The sequence below is a fragment of the Entelurus aequoreus genome, linkage group LG04, assembly GCF_033978785.1.
Source record: "Entelurus aequoreus isolate RoL-2023_Sb linkage group LG04, RoL_Eaeq_v1.1, whole genome shotgun sequence".
In the NCBI taxonomy this organism is placed as follows: Eukaryota; Metazoa; Chordata; class Actinopteri; order Syngnathiformes; family Syngnathidae; genus Entelurus; species Entelurus aequoreus.
The window spans coordinates 84,915,863-84,931,709 of record NC_084734.1 but is presented as its reverse complement, the minus strand read 5'-3'; the positions used below and the strand labels follow the sequence as shown (position 1 = coordinate 84,931,709).

Sequence of the window (15,847 nt, the reverse complement as noted above, 5' to 3'; positions counted from 1 at the left end):
CATTATCGGTTGATATCGGTATCGGTAATTAAGAGTTGGACAATATCGCAATATCGGATATCGACAAAAAGCCATTATCGGACATCCCTAGTTTTAATGCACCATGACTAGTGTGGATAATGCATATGTTTAAGACTTATTTCTTTATTCATAATCAATTACAAAATACCTATTCTGTGCTTGGTGGTACCTTTGAGTCAGTTTATATGTCATCTAAGGAACTTGGGACTGACCAGCGTTTTACATCCCACTTGGAGGAACATCTGGTCAAACGCAACACTAGGGAAGGTTGTTTGGATTGGGTCATATAGATAAAGCTGTGATGTTTTTCCCTAAAAGTACAATTAATGCTTGAGTCGCTGTCATTGAGACAGTCCTTCATTGAAGTGGTCGTGTTCTCGGGGCACTCAATCAATCACAACTGGACTGGAAAAAGTTGCTAATCCTGTTAATGCAGATTTTGCACGCCAGCGATACGATATTGTAGTCTTGATTAGCGTGGTTTTTTTTTTACAGAAAATTCTACAACCACTCAGCAGATTATTATGTGATTAATTATTAAACAGGATTAGGCTAACAAGAGATTGTGTCTGGTTTAATCAAATAAGGACTCCCCTGACCTTAGTAATTGGCAGCAATAAAACCCACAGGCACTAAATTCACATGCAAATATAAAAAAATGATGTTGGAAATTGTTATCAACAATCTACCTCGCCCTTCCAGCACTGGGCTTCACCTTCATGCATCAGAGCAAAAGGAGACCCAGACAAGCGCCGTGAACTGTTTATCATCTTTATTACTTTATTGCTTTTCCCAGAGTTCCCGCCCCAATCCTGATTTTATTACAGTGTCATCAAATGATGACTTCTTTCATCTGCTCTCGGCACTCCATCGTCTTCGCTTTGCCACCAAGATAATGACCTCGGTACCCGGCGGCCTCAGGCAGGCACGAGGTGCGGTGCGGGGCGGGCGTTTGAATGTGGTGTGTCATCGCCTCCCCTCCGCACGTTGTTTAACTCGCCATCGTCACGTCAAGACTTGTTTTCCACAGTACCACGCGGCTCGAAGAAGAGGTGTCGCTCGCGCAAATATACTACAATCGTAAATACAACTAGCGTCAAAAGTTATGTGAGGGCTTTCATCACGCAAATATACCACATCAGCGTTCTTGAGGGTTATTTGGATTTTGGTGAGTTTTATGCCACGGTGCAAATGTGGTGTAAACCAGTGGTCCCCAACCTTTTTGTACTTGCGGACCAGTCAACGCTTGACAATTTGTCTATTTGGGGGTAGTAAATTTTTTTTTTTTTTTTTTTTTGTCATAAAGAAATACAATAATGTGTGCTTACGCACTGTATCCCTGCAGACTGTATTGATTTATATTGATGTATAATGTATATATTGTGTTTTTTCTGTTGATTTAATAAAGAAAAAAAAAAAAAGAAAAAAAAAAAAGTTTTTTTTTTTGTTGATTTAATAAAGAAAAAAAAAAATAGTTCAAAAAAAAATATATATATATATATATATTTTTTTTTTTTAACTTTCTTGTGCGGCCGTGGCCGCACAAGAAAGTCCAAAAAAAAAAAATGAACATTTTTTTTTTTTTTTGGAACTTTCTTGTTCCAAAAGTTCCAAAAAAAATTAAAAAAAAAAAAAAAAAAAATGTTTTTTTTTGGAACTTTCTTGTGCGGCAAGAAAGTTAAAAAAAATATATGTTTTTTTGTTTTTGTTTTTTTTTCTTTATTAAATCAACAGAAAAAACACAATATATACATTATATATCAATATAAATCAATACAGTCTGCAGGGATACAGTCCGTAAGCACACATGATTACCAATCGGTCCACGGACCGGTACCGGGCCGCAGCCGCACAAGAAAGTTCCAAAAACAAACAAAAAAAAATTTCACATTGCTAATGTGGTAAATGACTATTCTAGCTGCAAATGTCTGCTTTTTGGTGCAATATCTACATAGGTGTATAGAGGCCCATTTCCAGCAACTATCACTCCAGTGTTCTAATGGTACAATGTGTTTGCTCATTGGCTCAGAAGGCTAATTGATGATTAGAAAACCCTTGTGCAATCATGTTCACACGTCTGAAAACAGTTTAGCTCGTTAAAGAAGCTACAAAACGGACCTTCCTTTGAGCAGATTGAGTTTCTGGAGCATCACATTAAACGCTCAAAATGGCCAGAAAAAGAGAACTTTCATCTGAAACTCGACAGTCTATTCTTGTTCTTAGAAATGAAGGCTATTCCACAAAATTGTTTGGGTGACCCCAAACTTTTGAACGGTAGTGTATATTTTCACTGGAACATATAAAATGTTGGTGTTGTTTACTTGAGTCATATTGCCGTCCACACATATCTCTTGTGTGTGACTGCCATTACATTGCAGTCTACATATATATCTTATGTTTGATTGCCATCTACTGGTCACACTTATCATGTCACCATGTACCAAATAAAATAGCTTCGAGGTCGGTAAGCAAAACCAGAATGATTCCGTACATTAGGCGCAACGGATTTTAAGGCGCACTGTCGAGTTTTGAGAAGAAAAAAAAAAGAGTTTTAAGAGCGCCTTATAGTCCGGGAAATACGGTAAAATATTAAAAATTAAAATCAATGATAAATAAATTAATACCTCAACATCAGCATTATTTCCGCCTTTTTAAGATCAGATATTCATGGTTGTGTTTGTTTTGGACATTAATAACAAGCTAAAGTTCCAGCCCCAAGCCTGATTTTATTACAGTGTCATCAAACGATGACTTCTTTCATCTGCTCTCAGCACTCCATCGTCTGCGCTTTGCCACCGAGATAATGACCTCAGTACCTGACGGCCTCAAGCTAAATGCATCGGCGGTTTGACGCTATTATATTGGATACATGTAAATTCCTCGCCATGAAGCGTTGCTAGGGCACAGGTCAGGGCCGCCCCTCTTCATACGCAGACCACGCGCTTTGTGGACAGCCTATACCAGGCCTGGGTAATTATTTTGACTCGGGGGGCCACATTTTTAGAAAAAATGTCTCTGGGGGCCGGTATATCGCTTTTTAGGAAGACTAATACAAAACCTCACAATAATGTCTGATTGAAAGCTAAAAACGTTACGACAGACCACCTTAAAAAAAAACGAAATAGAATTTTACATTTTTTTACTGAATGAGACACCCAGAATGTACATGAAAATAAAGAATGTGGGATTTACAATATTAACTATGAAGGATAAAACACTGAATATTGACAACATATGAATGTGTAGCGGGGTGTATGGCAGGGGTGTCCAAAGTGCGGCCCGGGGGCCATTTTTTTAACGGCCCCACGGCACATTTAAAAAATCCGATTTAAAAAAATGTTAAACATAAAAAGTGGTATAAAAGAGCAAACAGGTGAAATGTAACAAGAAAATGTTGCAATGTTTACTCTAATAACACAAAGCTGCCATGCAGGCTGTTTCTTTCTTTCTTTAAAAAATAATAATGAATCAAAATTAGAGATGTCCGATAATATCGGCCTGCCGATATTATCGGCCGATATATGCGTTAAAATGTAATATCGGAAATTATCGGTATCAGTTTTTTTATTATCGGTATCGGTTTTTTTTTTGGTTTTTTTATTAAATCAACATAAAAAACACAAGATACACTTACAATTAGTGCACCAACCCAAAAAACCTCCCTCCCCCATTTACACTCATTCACACAAAAGGGTTGTTTCTTTCTGTTATTAATATTCTGGTTCCTACATTATATATCAATATATATCAATACAGTCTGCAAGGGATACAGTCCGTAAGCACACATGATTGTGCGTGCTGCTGGTCCACTAATAGTACTAACCTTTAACAGTTAATTTTACTCATTTTCATTCATTACTAGTTTCTATGTAACTGTTTTTATATTGTTGTACTTTCTTTTTTATTCAAGAAAATGTTTTTAATTTATTTATCTTATTTTACTAATTTTTTTAAAAAGTACCTTATGTTCACCATACCTGGTTGTCCAAATTAGGCATAATAATGTGTTAATTCCACGACTGCATATATCGGTTGATATCGGTATCGGTTGATATCGGTATCGGTAATTAAAGAGTTGGACAATATCGGAATATCGGATATCGGCAAAAAGCCATTATCGGACATCCCTAATCAAAATCAATGTCATAATGAATTATTGACCTATTCAAGGCTCCAATTACGTCACATTAAATATTGCACTTTGAGATATTTTTGGGGAAAATGTTGCATATTTTGTGTTTGCCATATAAAAAAACTGAGCTGTTTTTTTTTTTTTTTTTTAAGAAATGCTTAAAATGAACAAACAAAAAACATAAACAACAATAAAACGTATATTGACGGATACATCTGAAGTTGATCTCGAGATTATTGGGTTGAAATCAAACAGTAAAAAAAAATTTATAATATATTTTTTAACACTTTGATAAGTAGGACCCTTGTGGATCCCTAATAATTGTAGTGTGATTTGTTTTTAAGTGTCATAAATAATAATGAATCAATGGTGTTATGAGTTATTGACCTTTTTAAGGCTCCAATTATTATATAATCTCAAATAGTCCACTTAAAAATGTTATTGGGTGAAAATATTGCATATTTTGTGTTTTTTTCCATAAAAAACTGGGTTTTCTTTGACAAAAAGAGCATAGAACTTAAATCTTTAAAAACGTTATATTGACACATAGACCTAATGTTGATCTAGAGATTTAAAACGTGAATAATAATACAAATAACAATACTGAATAATGACACTGTGGAGGGGGGCGTGGCCTGAGGGCCTGCCGCGGAAAGGGGTGTGCCAGGACCGGCCTCGAAGACAGCGACATGTGAGTAGATGGCCCAGGTGGGCCTTGATATCTAATCACCTGTCGCCTTTATTAGCAGCAGCCGGAATGAGACACGTAGTTGGAGTTGGAGGTGCTGAAAGACATTGTGCTGGAAAGCAGAAGCCTATTGCTATTTATGAAAATAAAACAGTGTTATACCCTCAATTCCGGGCTCTCCTGGCAGTGTGTGGTGGTCCGAAGAACCCACTAGAGGGCAACCTCTACAGACACATTTTTAATATTTTTTTGGACCAAAACCCTTTGGGGTCTCCGAGATCAAGCCTGAGTGGATGCCTAAATGTATATTTTTTTTTACATATATTGTATTGGTTTTTAAAATAAAAAATATCAAAATGGCCCCCGCTTGCTTTGATTTTTCAATGTGCGGCCCTCAGTGGAAAAAGTTTGGACACCCCTGGTGTATGGTGTGTGGTCATTAAATATGTATTCTGATATATGTTCTTCACAGAAAATGAGCCAAAGTCAGTGAGTCTCAGTTTGAAAAATTAATTAATTGTATCATTTTTCTTTTGATAAAAAAATTTAAACGGGTCCCACAGACCCGAACACCACACAAGGGTTAAAAAACGTAATCACATATAAACAAACGGTGTTTTTGTCATGAAATGAGGGCGTGACATATCATTCTTTCTTGCCTCAGTCGACAAAAAAAAAGTGAGGGGAAACAGCAGGAAACACATTTTAAAAAGAGGGGAATTCCAGAGGGAGAGCAGTATGAAGAATTTTGCAATACGCAGATATACTTCCATATGTAAAATACTTGCCGTGCCCAATGTTTTACTGTACATATTCATATATACATCAGCAAGTCCAGCCCAAGGTGTACATATTTTCAACCAAGTTGATGGAAGCACAAAAAAATGACCAAGATGGTATTTTCTCCATGGATTAAAGGGCAAAACGATACTTTACTTACTATACTACACCTTCTCATTCAATGGGTTTTCTTTATTTTCATGACTATTTACATTGTAGATTGTCACTGAAGGCATCAAAACTATGAATGAACACATGTGGAGTTATGTACTTAACAAAAAAAGGTGAAATAACTGAAAACATGTTTTATATTCTAGTTCCTTCAAAAGAGCCACCCTTTGCTTGGATTACTGCTTTGCACACTCTTGGCATTCTCTCGATGAGCTTCAAGAGGTAGTCACCTGAAACGATTTTCACTTCACAGGTGTGCTTGAAGCTCATCGAAATATATATACTGTATATATATATACTGTATATATATATATATATACTGTATATATATATATATATATATATATATATATATATATATATATATATATATATATATATATATATATATATATATATATATATATATACTGTATATATATATATATATATATATATATATATATATATATATATATATATATATATATATATATATATATATATATATATATATATATATATATATATATATATATATATATATATATATTCTCAGTTGGTTATTTATGCCTCATATAACGTACACTTATTCAGCCTGTTGTTCACTATTCTTTATTCATTTTAAATTGCCTTTCAAATGTCTATTCTTGGTGTTGGGTTTTATCAAATAAATTTCCCCAAAATATGCGACTTATACTATACTATACTATATACTATACTATACTATATATATATATAAATATATATATATATATATATATATATATATATATATATATATATATATATATATATATATATATATATATATATATATATATATATATATATATATATATATATATATATATATGTATGTATGGTAGATGTTTTGTGTGTGTTTATATATATATATATATACGTGTGTGTGTGCAGAAAACATCGCACAGGGCGATGTGATGCGTCTAGTGCAGTAGCCTTGGAGTAGTAGTACCTGTAGTTAGTGCATGCTGCATGCCGCTTTTGCTTGCTATGCTGCATGCTGCTTCTGCCTGATACTCATTGCTCTCAGCTAGTGCCGCCGGCTAGCCCTCTGTCTCAGAGGGCGAAAAGAGGAGCCGAGTGCATAAGCCTCCTCAGCCGGTACATAGCCTCTCCATTGTCAAGACTCGTACATGCCTCCTCGTGGCCACACACGGTAACTGGAACCTCGCGGTTCCAGGCTAAGTTGTACGGGATCTCGGAGCAGCAGGGGGCCCCAGAGACGGGGCATGCAGGCCCACCGGTGTGTGGACATGCCCTGGTGCCCAGTCAACCCCTGTCCCAGCTATGGGTAAATAACCCCAGCTATGGGCGAATAGTGAAAACCGCCTCAACGGTGGACCAGGCGGAAGATGGCGGCAGCGGAATGCACCACAACGGCTGGGAAGGCGGATGAAGGCTGCAGCAAAGACGGGTCCCCAGTCGTCTTGGTCTCCATGCCACTGGACCCTGGCCCGCTCAATGCCAAGGACTGTGTGGTGGCTGACCGTGCACCAGTCTCCCCACATTAAAAGATTCCACGCACAGGCGTCCTCCATATAGGGAATCCACCCTAACATCCCGGAAGACGACCCTACGGAGGACAGTCATACTCGTTTCGAGTGACCGCCGATGATGATATATATACATATCTATATATATATATATATATGTATATATATACATATACACACACAAAACATCTACCATACATACATACATATACATATATATATATATATATATATATATATATATATATATATATATATATATATATATATATATATATATATATATATATATATATATATATATATATATATATATATATATATATATATATATATATATATATATATATATATACATATATATATATATATATATATATATATATATATATATATATATATATATATATATATATATATATATATATATATATATATATATATGTATATATATATATATGTATGTATATATATATATATATATATATATATATATATATATATATATATATATATATATATATATATATATATATATATATATATATATATATATATATATATATATATGTATATATATATATGTATGTTTGTATGGTAGAGGTTTTTTGTGTATATATATATATATATATATATATATATATATATATATATATATATATATATATATATATATATATATATATATATGTTTGTATGGTAGAGGTTTTGTGTGTATATATATATATATATATATATATATATATATATATATATATGTATGTTTGTATGGTAGATGTTTTGTGTGTATATATATATATATATATATATATATATATATATATATATATATATATATATATATATATATATATATATATATATATATATATGTATGTATGTTTGTATGGTAGAGGTTTTGTGTATGTATATATATATATATATATATATATATATATATGTATGGCAGAGGTTTTGTGTATATATATATATATATATATATATATATATATATATATATATATATATATATATATATATATATATATATATATATATTTTTTTTTTTATTATTTTTTTTTTTAAATTTTTTAATTTTTTTTATTTAGCTGTAGTCCAACATTATAGTCAATAAGCTCCTTATTTATTCCCTATCTTCCTGTTGCGGTGCAGACAGGCTCGCACATGCACGTGGATGCTAAAATTCCATCATGAGATTACTGACACATAAAAGTTGGAACTATGCGTCACTTTGTATTAGAAATGGCAACAGCGGAGGATTTTAGCACACACGTGCATGTACGAGCCATTTTGCCCCACAACAAGGGGATATAAAAAAATAACGGAATTACTGACTACAATTTTGGACTATAATTGAATAAAAATGGCTGACTCACGCAAATTGAGCAAAAACAGATCACTAAAGTCTCAAGTTCCAAAAGGGTCGTTTTGAGCAAGTTTGGAAGAAGTCAAGATTGTTTTATAAATATCTTCGCCATGCATCCATAGTTTGATTTCCAATTTTGGGGTCTGATTGGGACCCCAAATACACAAGAACAGGCACAAACAGGTTAAAAAACTTAGTTTTTTTTGCGTAATAACACCTATTTAAAATAAATTAAAGTTTATACAACTAAAATAGTATTTGTTGCCATGCTTTAATGTGGCTTCCCGTGGGTAAAATTTGTCTAGAACCGTCCCTGATTCCCATTTACTGGGTTTTGGTACCGTAATAATTCAAATTTGAAAGTTGCCACGCATCTCTGTATGTAATATGAATGCATTTTATATCAAATGTACAAACCCCGTTTCCATATGAGTTGAGAAATTGTGTTAGATGTAAATATAAACGGAATACAATGATTTGCAAATCATTTTCAACCCATATTCAGTTGAATATGCTACAAAGACAACATATTTGATGTTCAAACTGATAAAAAAAATGTTTTTTGCAAATAATCATTAACTTTAGAATTTGATGCCAGCAACACGTGACAAAGAAGTTGGGAAAGGTGGCAATAAATACTGATAAAGTTGAGGAATGCTCATCAAACACTTATTTGGAACATCCCACAGGTGAACAGGCAAATTGGGAACAGGTGGGTGCCATGATTGGGTATAAAAGTAGATTCCATGAAATGCTCAGTCATTCACAAACAAGGATGGGGCGAGGGTCATCACTTTGTCAACAAATGCGTGAGCAAATTGTTGAACAGTTTAAGAAAAACCTTTCTCAAGCAGCTATTGCAAGGAATTTAGGGATTTCACCATCTACGCTCCGTAATATCATCAAAGGGTTCAGAGAATCTGGAGAAATCACTGCACGTAAGCAGCTAAGCCCGTGACCTTCCATCCCTCAGGCTGTACTGCATCAACAAGCGACATCAGTGTGTAAAGGATATCACCACATGGGCTCAGGAACACTTCAGAAACCCACTGTCAGTAACTACAGTTGGTCGCTACATCTGTAAGTGCAAGTTAAAACTCTCCTATGCAAGGCGAAAACCGTTTATCAACAACACCCAGAAACGCCGTCGGCTTCGCTGGGCCTGAGCTCATCTAAGATGGACTGATACAAAGTGGAAAAGTGTTCTGTGGTCTGACAAGTCCACATTTTAAATTGTTTTTGGAAACTGTGGACGTTGTGTCCTCCGGACCAAAGAGAAAAAGAACCATCCGGATTGTTATAGGCGCAAAGTTGAAAAGCCAGCATGTGTGATGGTATGGGGGTGTATTAGTGCCCAAGACATGGGTAACTTACACATCTGTGAAGGCACCATTAATGCTGAAAGGTACATACAAGTTTTGGAGCAACATATGTTGCCATCCAAGCAACGTTACCATGGACGCCCCTGCTTTTTTCAGCAAGACAATGGCAAGCCACGTGTTACATCAATGTGGCTTCATAGTAAAAGAGTGCGGGTACTAGACTGGCCTGCCTGTAGTCCAGACCTGTCTCCCATTGAAAATGTGTAAAATATACAACAGAGACCCCCGGACTGTTGAACAACTTAAGCTGTACATCAAGCAAGAATGGGAAAGAATTCCACCTGAGAAGCTTCAAAAATGTGTCTCCTCAGTTCCCAAACCTTTACTGAGTGTTGTTAAAAGGAAAGGCCATGTAACACAGTGGTGAACACGCCCTTTCCCGACTACTTTGGCACGTGTTGCAGCCATGAAATTCTAAGTTAATTATCATTTGCAAAAAAAATGAATAAAGTTTATGAGTTTGAACATCAAATATGTTGTCTTTGTAGCATATTCGACTGAATATGGGTTGAAAATTATTTGCAAATCATTGTATTCCGTTTATATTTACATCTAACACAAATTCCCAACTCATATGGAAACGGGGTTTGTACACTAACATCCATCCATCCATTTTTATACCGCTTGTCCCTTTTGCCACACCCTCGACAAGTGGCCACATGATGTGTTAATTTGATTCATAGTTTATATTATCGAGCATCAGTACACTGTTTTTTTTTTGTTTTTTTTTACTGATCTACTTATACTGAACACGACGACCACACTTAAAAGTTGCAAAATGTCTTTTTTTTTTTTTCCCCCCCTCCCAGACTGACCCAAAGTGCATTAGTTCCTTTCAATGAATGCAAATAAATCAGAAGACTGTGCTGCAGACATTACTTATTGAGAGCTCCTGCCATGATTTACTCTCCAGACTCGCTCTTTGCCAAAAAAAAAAAAAAAAGAGCGCCGCCTCAGGAAGTCCCAAACAAGGGCAGGGAACTGGAACCCTACCGGAACATGCCCTTATGTGGTCATGACCTTACAAGGCGCGGCGGAGCGGGCTTTCCGGCAGCGGCACAGCCTGCTGCACAGATGGGGAATCCGAACGGCGAGAGCGCGACAATTCCGGCGCTGACTTATTGAGCGTTTACAATATAAAGACACAAGTATTTTGGCTCGAAATAAGACTCCTCGCAATTTACGGCCGAAGCTTTAATATCGAGGCTCACCGCGCTCTGCTTCTCCCTCCAGGCGGGCGTCATGTGTCCTCCACCGCAGTGACTAAATATGGGCTTCCTCCGCCCCAAATATGGACATCTACGTCACGGAGAGAGGGTTTATAAGCCGCGGGAAACCTTTCGGCTCAGAGACAGCCCTGAGAGCCCACAAGAGCAACCGTTAGAGCAGACAGGGAAACACATAGACCTCCCAAACATCACAACAAAAGTAAAAAGTCAACAAACATCAAATCCAAAAGGGTTAATACCCGACTGGAAAAATTAGTTACAAAAAAAACAAACAATCAAGCTCTATTTTGTTGATTCATTTTTGCAAATGAGTATAAAGGACACTTTTGATTTTTTCCAAAAAAAACCCCAGCACAACAAAAAAGACAACTGGATCTTTTCCTCGTCTCTGAGACAGAAGGAACACTAAAGGACAAGCGGCGCTCCGGAGGATCGAGCACAGCGGCATCCATCAGCAGACGGAGGAGGTGTGCGGGCTCTTCCCACCAGCCTCCAGCTTCCAGTCCCCCGCAGCAGCAGCAGCACCAGCAGAGGATGGCTGCAGCCAAGACCGAGATGATCCTCCCGGCCCTGCAGATCTCCGAGCCCTTGAGCTTCCCTCACTCCCCCATGGATAACTACCCCAAGCTGGAGGAGGTGATGATGCTCAGCCCTGCGGGGACGCCTTTCCTCACAGCCTCCGCGCCCGAAGGTGCCGGCTTCGGTTCTGGGGAACCGGGGGAGCAGTACGACCACCTTGCTGGAGGTGAGGGCGCTTTTAAATTGTCATATGCTGAAATATAAGACGTGCTAGTAAGCAAACATGTGGTGTTGGTGCAATTACTTTAGACAACTTTGCCATAATAGCAACTATAATCTGTGGTATTTTAAGATTTAATTGTGACTTTGTGAAATGTCATATTTTTGTCATGTCGGCTCATTGCTGTAATGGATGAGAATGTGTAATTTATTGGCAATTGAAAAGTCATCCAAACACTCTGTCGACACACCAGCCGCTCGCTTCAAATGGCATTCCTAAAACCAGCTGAACAGCAGTTTCCGTAATCTATTGCTTTCGGCTTCGAGGAAATGGGCATTGAGCGCACGTGTAAGGGTGTGCGTGTGTGTGTGTGTGTGAAACAGGAAATGATGAACAAAATATGAGATAGAAGACTAGGGAGCAACTTTGTGATAAATGTAGAAATGTATTGATTATATTAGGAACTTTTATGACAGCGTGAGTAACGTGACTTCCTGTCCCCTCAGATACGCTCCCTGACATCCCCTTCAACTGTGACAAGTCGGTGGGAGATCAGACGTACTCAATCCAGCGGCTGCCCCCCATCTCCTACACGGGCCGCTTCACCCTGGAGCCCGCCACCGCCTGCAGCAACAGCCTTTGGGCGGAGCCTATTTTGAACCTGTTTAGCGGCCTGATGGGCAACGCCACCTCCCTGAGCACCTCGTCCTCGTCGTCCGCCCCGACGTCCTCCTCTTCCCCCTCATCCAGCGCCTCCTCGTTGCACAGCTCCAGCCTGACGTCCTCCGTCCACCACAGCGAGCCCAACCCCATCTACTCCGCCGCCCCGACCTACTCCAACCCCAACTCTGATATCTTCCCAGACCAAGGTCAAGCCTTCTCCGTCCCCAACGCGGGCGCCCTCTACCCTCCCCCTGCCTACCCTAATGGCAAGACCTGCGGCACAAGCTTCCCCGTGCCCATGATTCCTGACTACCTGTTCCCTCAGCAGCAGGGAGAGATCAGCCTGGTTCCGCCCGACCAAAAGCCATTCCAGAGTCAGTCAAGCCAGCCCTCTCTCACCCCTCTGTCCACCATCAAGGCCTTCGCCACCCAGACGGGCTCCCAAGACCTAAAGAGCGTCTACCAGTCCCAGCTGATCAAGCCCAGCCGCATGCGCAAGTACCCCACCCGGCCGAGCAAGACCCCGCCCCACGAGAGACCCTACGCCTGCCCGGTGGAGACCTGCGACCGGCGCTTCTCCCGCTCCGACGAGCTGACGCGCCACATCCGCATCCACACGGGCCAGAAGCCCTTCCAGTGCCGCATCTGCATGCGCAACTTCAGCCGCAGCGACCACCTGACCACGCACATCCGCACCCACACGGGCGAGAAGCCCTTCGCCTGCGAGATCTGCGGACGCAAGTTCGCTCGCAGCGACGAGAGGAAGAGGCACACGAAGATCCACCTGCGGCAGAAGGACAAGAAGGCGGAAAAAGCCGGGGCGCTGCCGGTGCAGGCGCCCGTGTCGGCGGCCTCGCCCGCCTCCAGCTACCCCTCGCCCATCACCTCATACCCCTCCCCGGTGTCCTCTTACCCGTCCCCCGTCACCTCCTGCTACTCTTCCCCAGCTCACACTTCCTATCCGTCTCCTTCCATCGCCACCACCTATCCGTCCGTGTCCATGTCCAGCACCTTCCAGTCCCAGGTAGCCTCTCCCTACTCCTCTTCAGTCGTCTCCAACAGCTACAGCTCCCCCGTGCCCACACCACTATCAGACCTGCAGACCACTCTCTCCCCAAGGACAATTGAGATATGCTAGGTTTCTGACCACGCGGGTATTGGAAGGGGACGGACATCAGCATCTAGACTGTTATTCCCCTTTCAAATAAACAAATAAAAGAAGCACTTTTGTGACTGCTCTCCGCAGTGTTGGGGTCAACACTGAGATCTATTCACCAGAGATGTTGAGGACTGGACAAGGTTTTTTTTTTCTTTTCTTTTGTTGTCCCTCCTGAAAAACAAAAAGGACCGAGAGTTGAATCCAGCGCTGACGCTTTCACGCCTATCAGGTACACGCGGAACAAAAAGAGAGAAAGTGAAGATTGCCTGCAGCTGCGATGCTCGAGCACGTCCTTGTCGGCATGCATACAGTACAAGAGACAATGACTAATATACATAAGCTACCACGTATGTATATTGTACACGTGCCATGTTTTGTTCTTATCATTCTTCGCTATCATTGATGTGAACCACGATTTGCATATTCGTATTATTTGAAGTGAGCGAGGCCATATTTTTTTCTTTTCTTACACGCGTTCCTCTATTACATAGTGACGATGCTGTGGTGCGTTTTGTTGGGGGAGGGGGGGTGGGGGGAGAGACAAAAAAAAAGGGAGAAAAAAAAAGCACTTACGTATTCAAGCATGAGTAGGCGTGATGTTAGTTTCTGTTTGTAAATATCATCCACCGGTACTCTTTCTCTCTCGTTCGCACATGTGACATATCGCTCAGTTGTGCGGGCAAAACAGAGAAAAAGAAAAGGGGAAAAAAAAAGAAAAATCAAGAAAAGGACGATTGCTCCGTTATTTGGTGCCTTTTTGGGAAGCCTCGCTGATGTCGCGGCTCCGGGCCGCGCGCGCGAGAGAGAGGGTGCGCTGCATCTCGCCTTAAGGACTGAGGGAATATTTTTGTTACAGAATGTAAGTCACGATGAAGGGAGTTAAAGGAGGGATGAGGGCACTGCTTCATTTGATTAGAATGTAAGCAAAATTGAGAAGAAGAAGAAGAAAAAAAAAGAAGAAGAACATTTTAAAGTATATTTTTATAAAAGTGTAAATATTCGCATCTTTAAAGAGCCAGAATGTTTAAAGTTACCTACTGAGTAGGCGTGGGATTCTCTTGTATGTTCTATACATGCAGCTCATTATTTTGTGGTTATCTTTATTTTGTATTTGTGTTTGTTCAAACAAGTGACTGTTCCTGGCTTCTGAACACAATGAATGCGCTTAACTGCCAATGGGATATTTGGTGTACACGATATCCTCCCAGAAAATGAAATATAAATAAAAATGTGAATATACGCCTATTTGTTTTGGTGCTTTTTTTATGTTTAACCTCCGTATACATGATCGTAACTATTGATACTGCAAAAAGTGAAATCTAAGTAAGATTGAATACCTCAAATAAGGGTGATATTTGCTTATTTTCTATATGATAAGATCATTCTTCTCACTAAGCAGATTTTACGTCAAAGTGTTTTACTTGTTTTAAGTGTTTTGGTCCTAAATGATCTCAGAAAGATATTACAGCTTGTTGCTGAGATTTGATGACCTATATTGAGTAAAACATGCTTGAAACTAGAATATCAAGTGTTGCAAAGCTGTGTCATCAACACTCACAAGTATAAAACTACTTTTTTAAAGTAATAATTTCTTATTTCAAGCATGACATAAAAAAATCATGACTTTGACACAATAGTGTCTCATAATTAAAACAGATGACAGCCAAATGGACTTTGCGGTTTTATTTTCAATGAAACAATAGAACATACGTACTCATATAGTAGTACAGTTGGCACAGTACAGTAAACTGACAGTTAATATTTAAACATTTGACATTTCAAACAAATTTGAACAGAAATAGTTCATGCACATTCAGATAAATTCTTCAAAATTACAATAAAAAAAAAAAAAGATATTCCTTGCACACTAATTGACTGAAAGAGCACGCACTTGGCGCGATGATGTCATGTTATCGATGGAAAAATGCATTTTTAGACAATATGATTTGCCTGAGCGGCTAGGAGACCCCGAGAGTAACAAACGGTTGCCTTGTTGCCTTTCCATTAAAAACAATAAATTA

At 38.7% G+C, this 15,847-nt stretch overlaps 1 protein-coding gene across 1 annotated transcript; it reads left to right on the top strand.

Annotated features, from left to right (window-relative positions):
- Positions 1 to 11,372: 11,372 nt before the first annotated feature.
- On the top strand, positions 11,373 to 15,144 carry egr1 (early growth response 1). Its single transcript, XM_062045898.1, has 2 exons — positions 11,373 to 12,010; positions 12,511 to 15,144. The coding sequence occupies exons 1-2, from the start codon at positions 11,800 to 11,802 to the stop codon at positions 13,803 to 13,805; spliced, it is 1,506 nt and encodes a 501-aa protein (XP_061901882.1). The 5' UTR covers positions 11,373 to 11,799; the 3' UTR covers positions 13,806 to 15,144.
- The last annotated feature ends 703 nt before the right edge of the window (positions 15,145 to 15,847 follow it).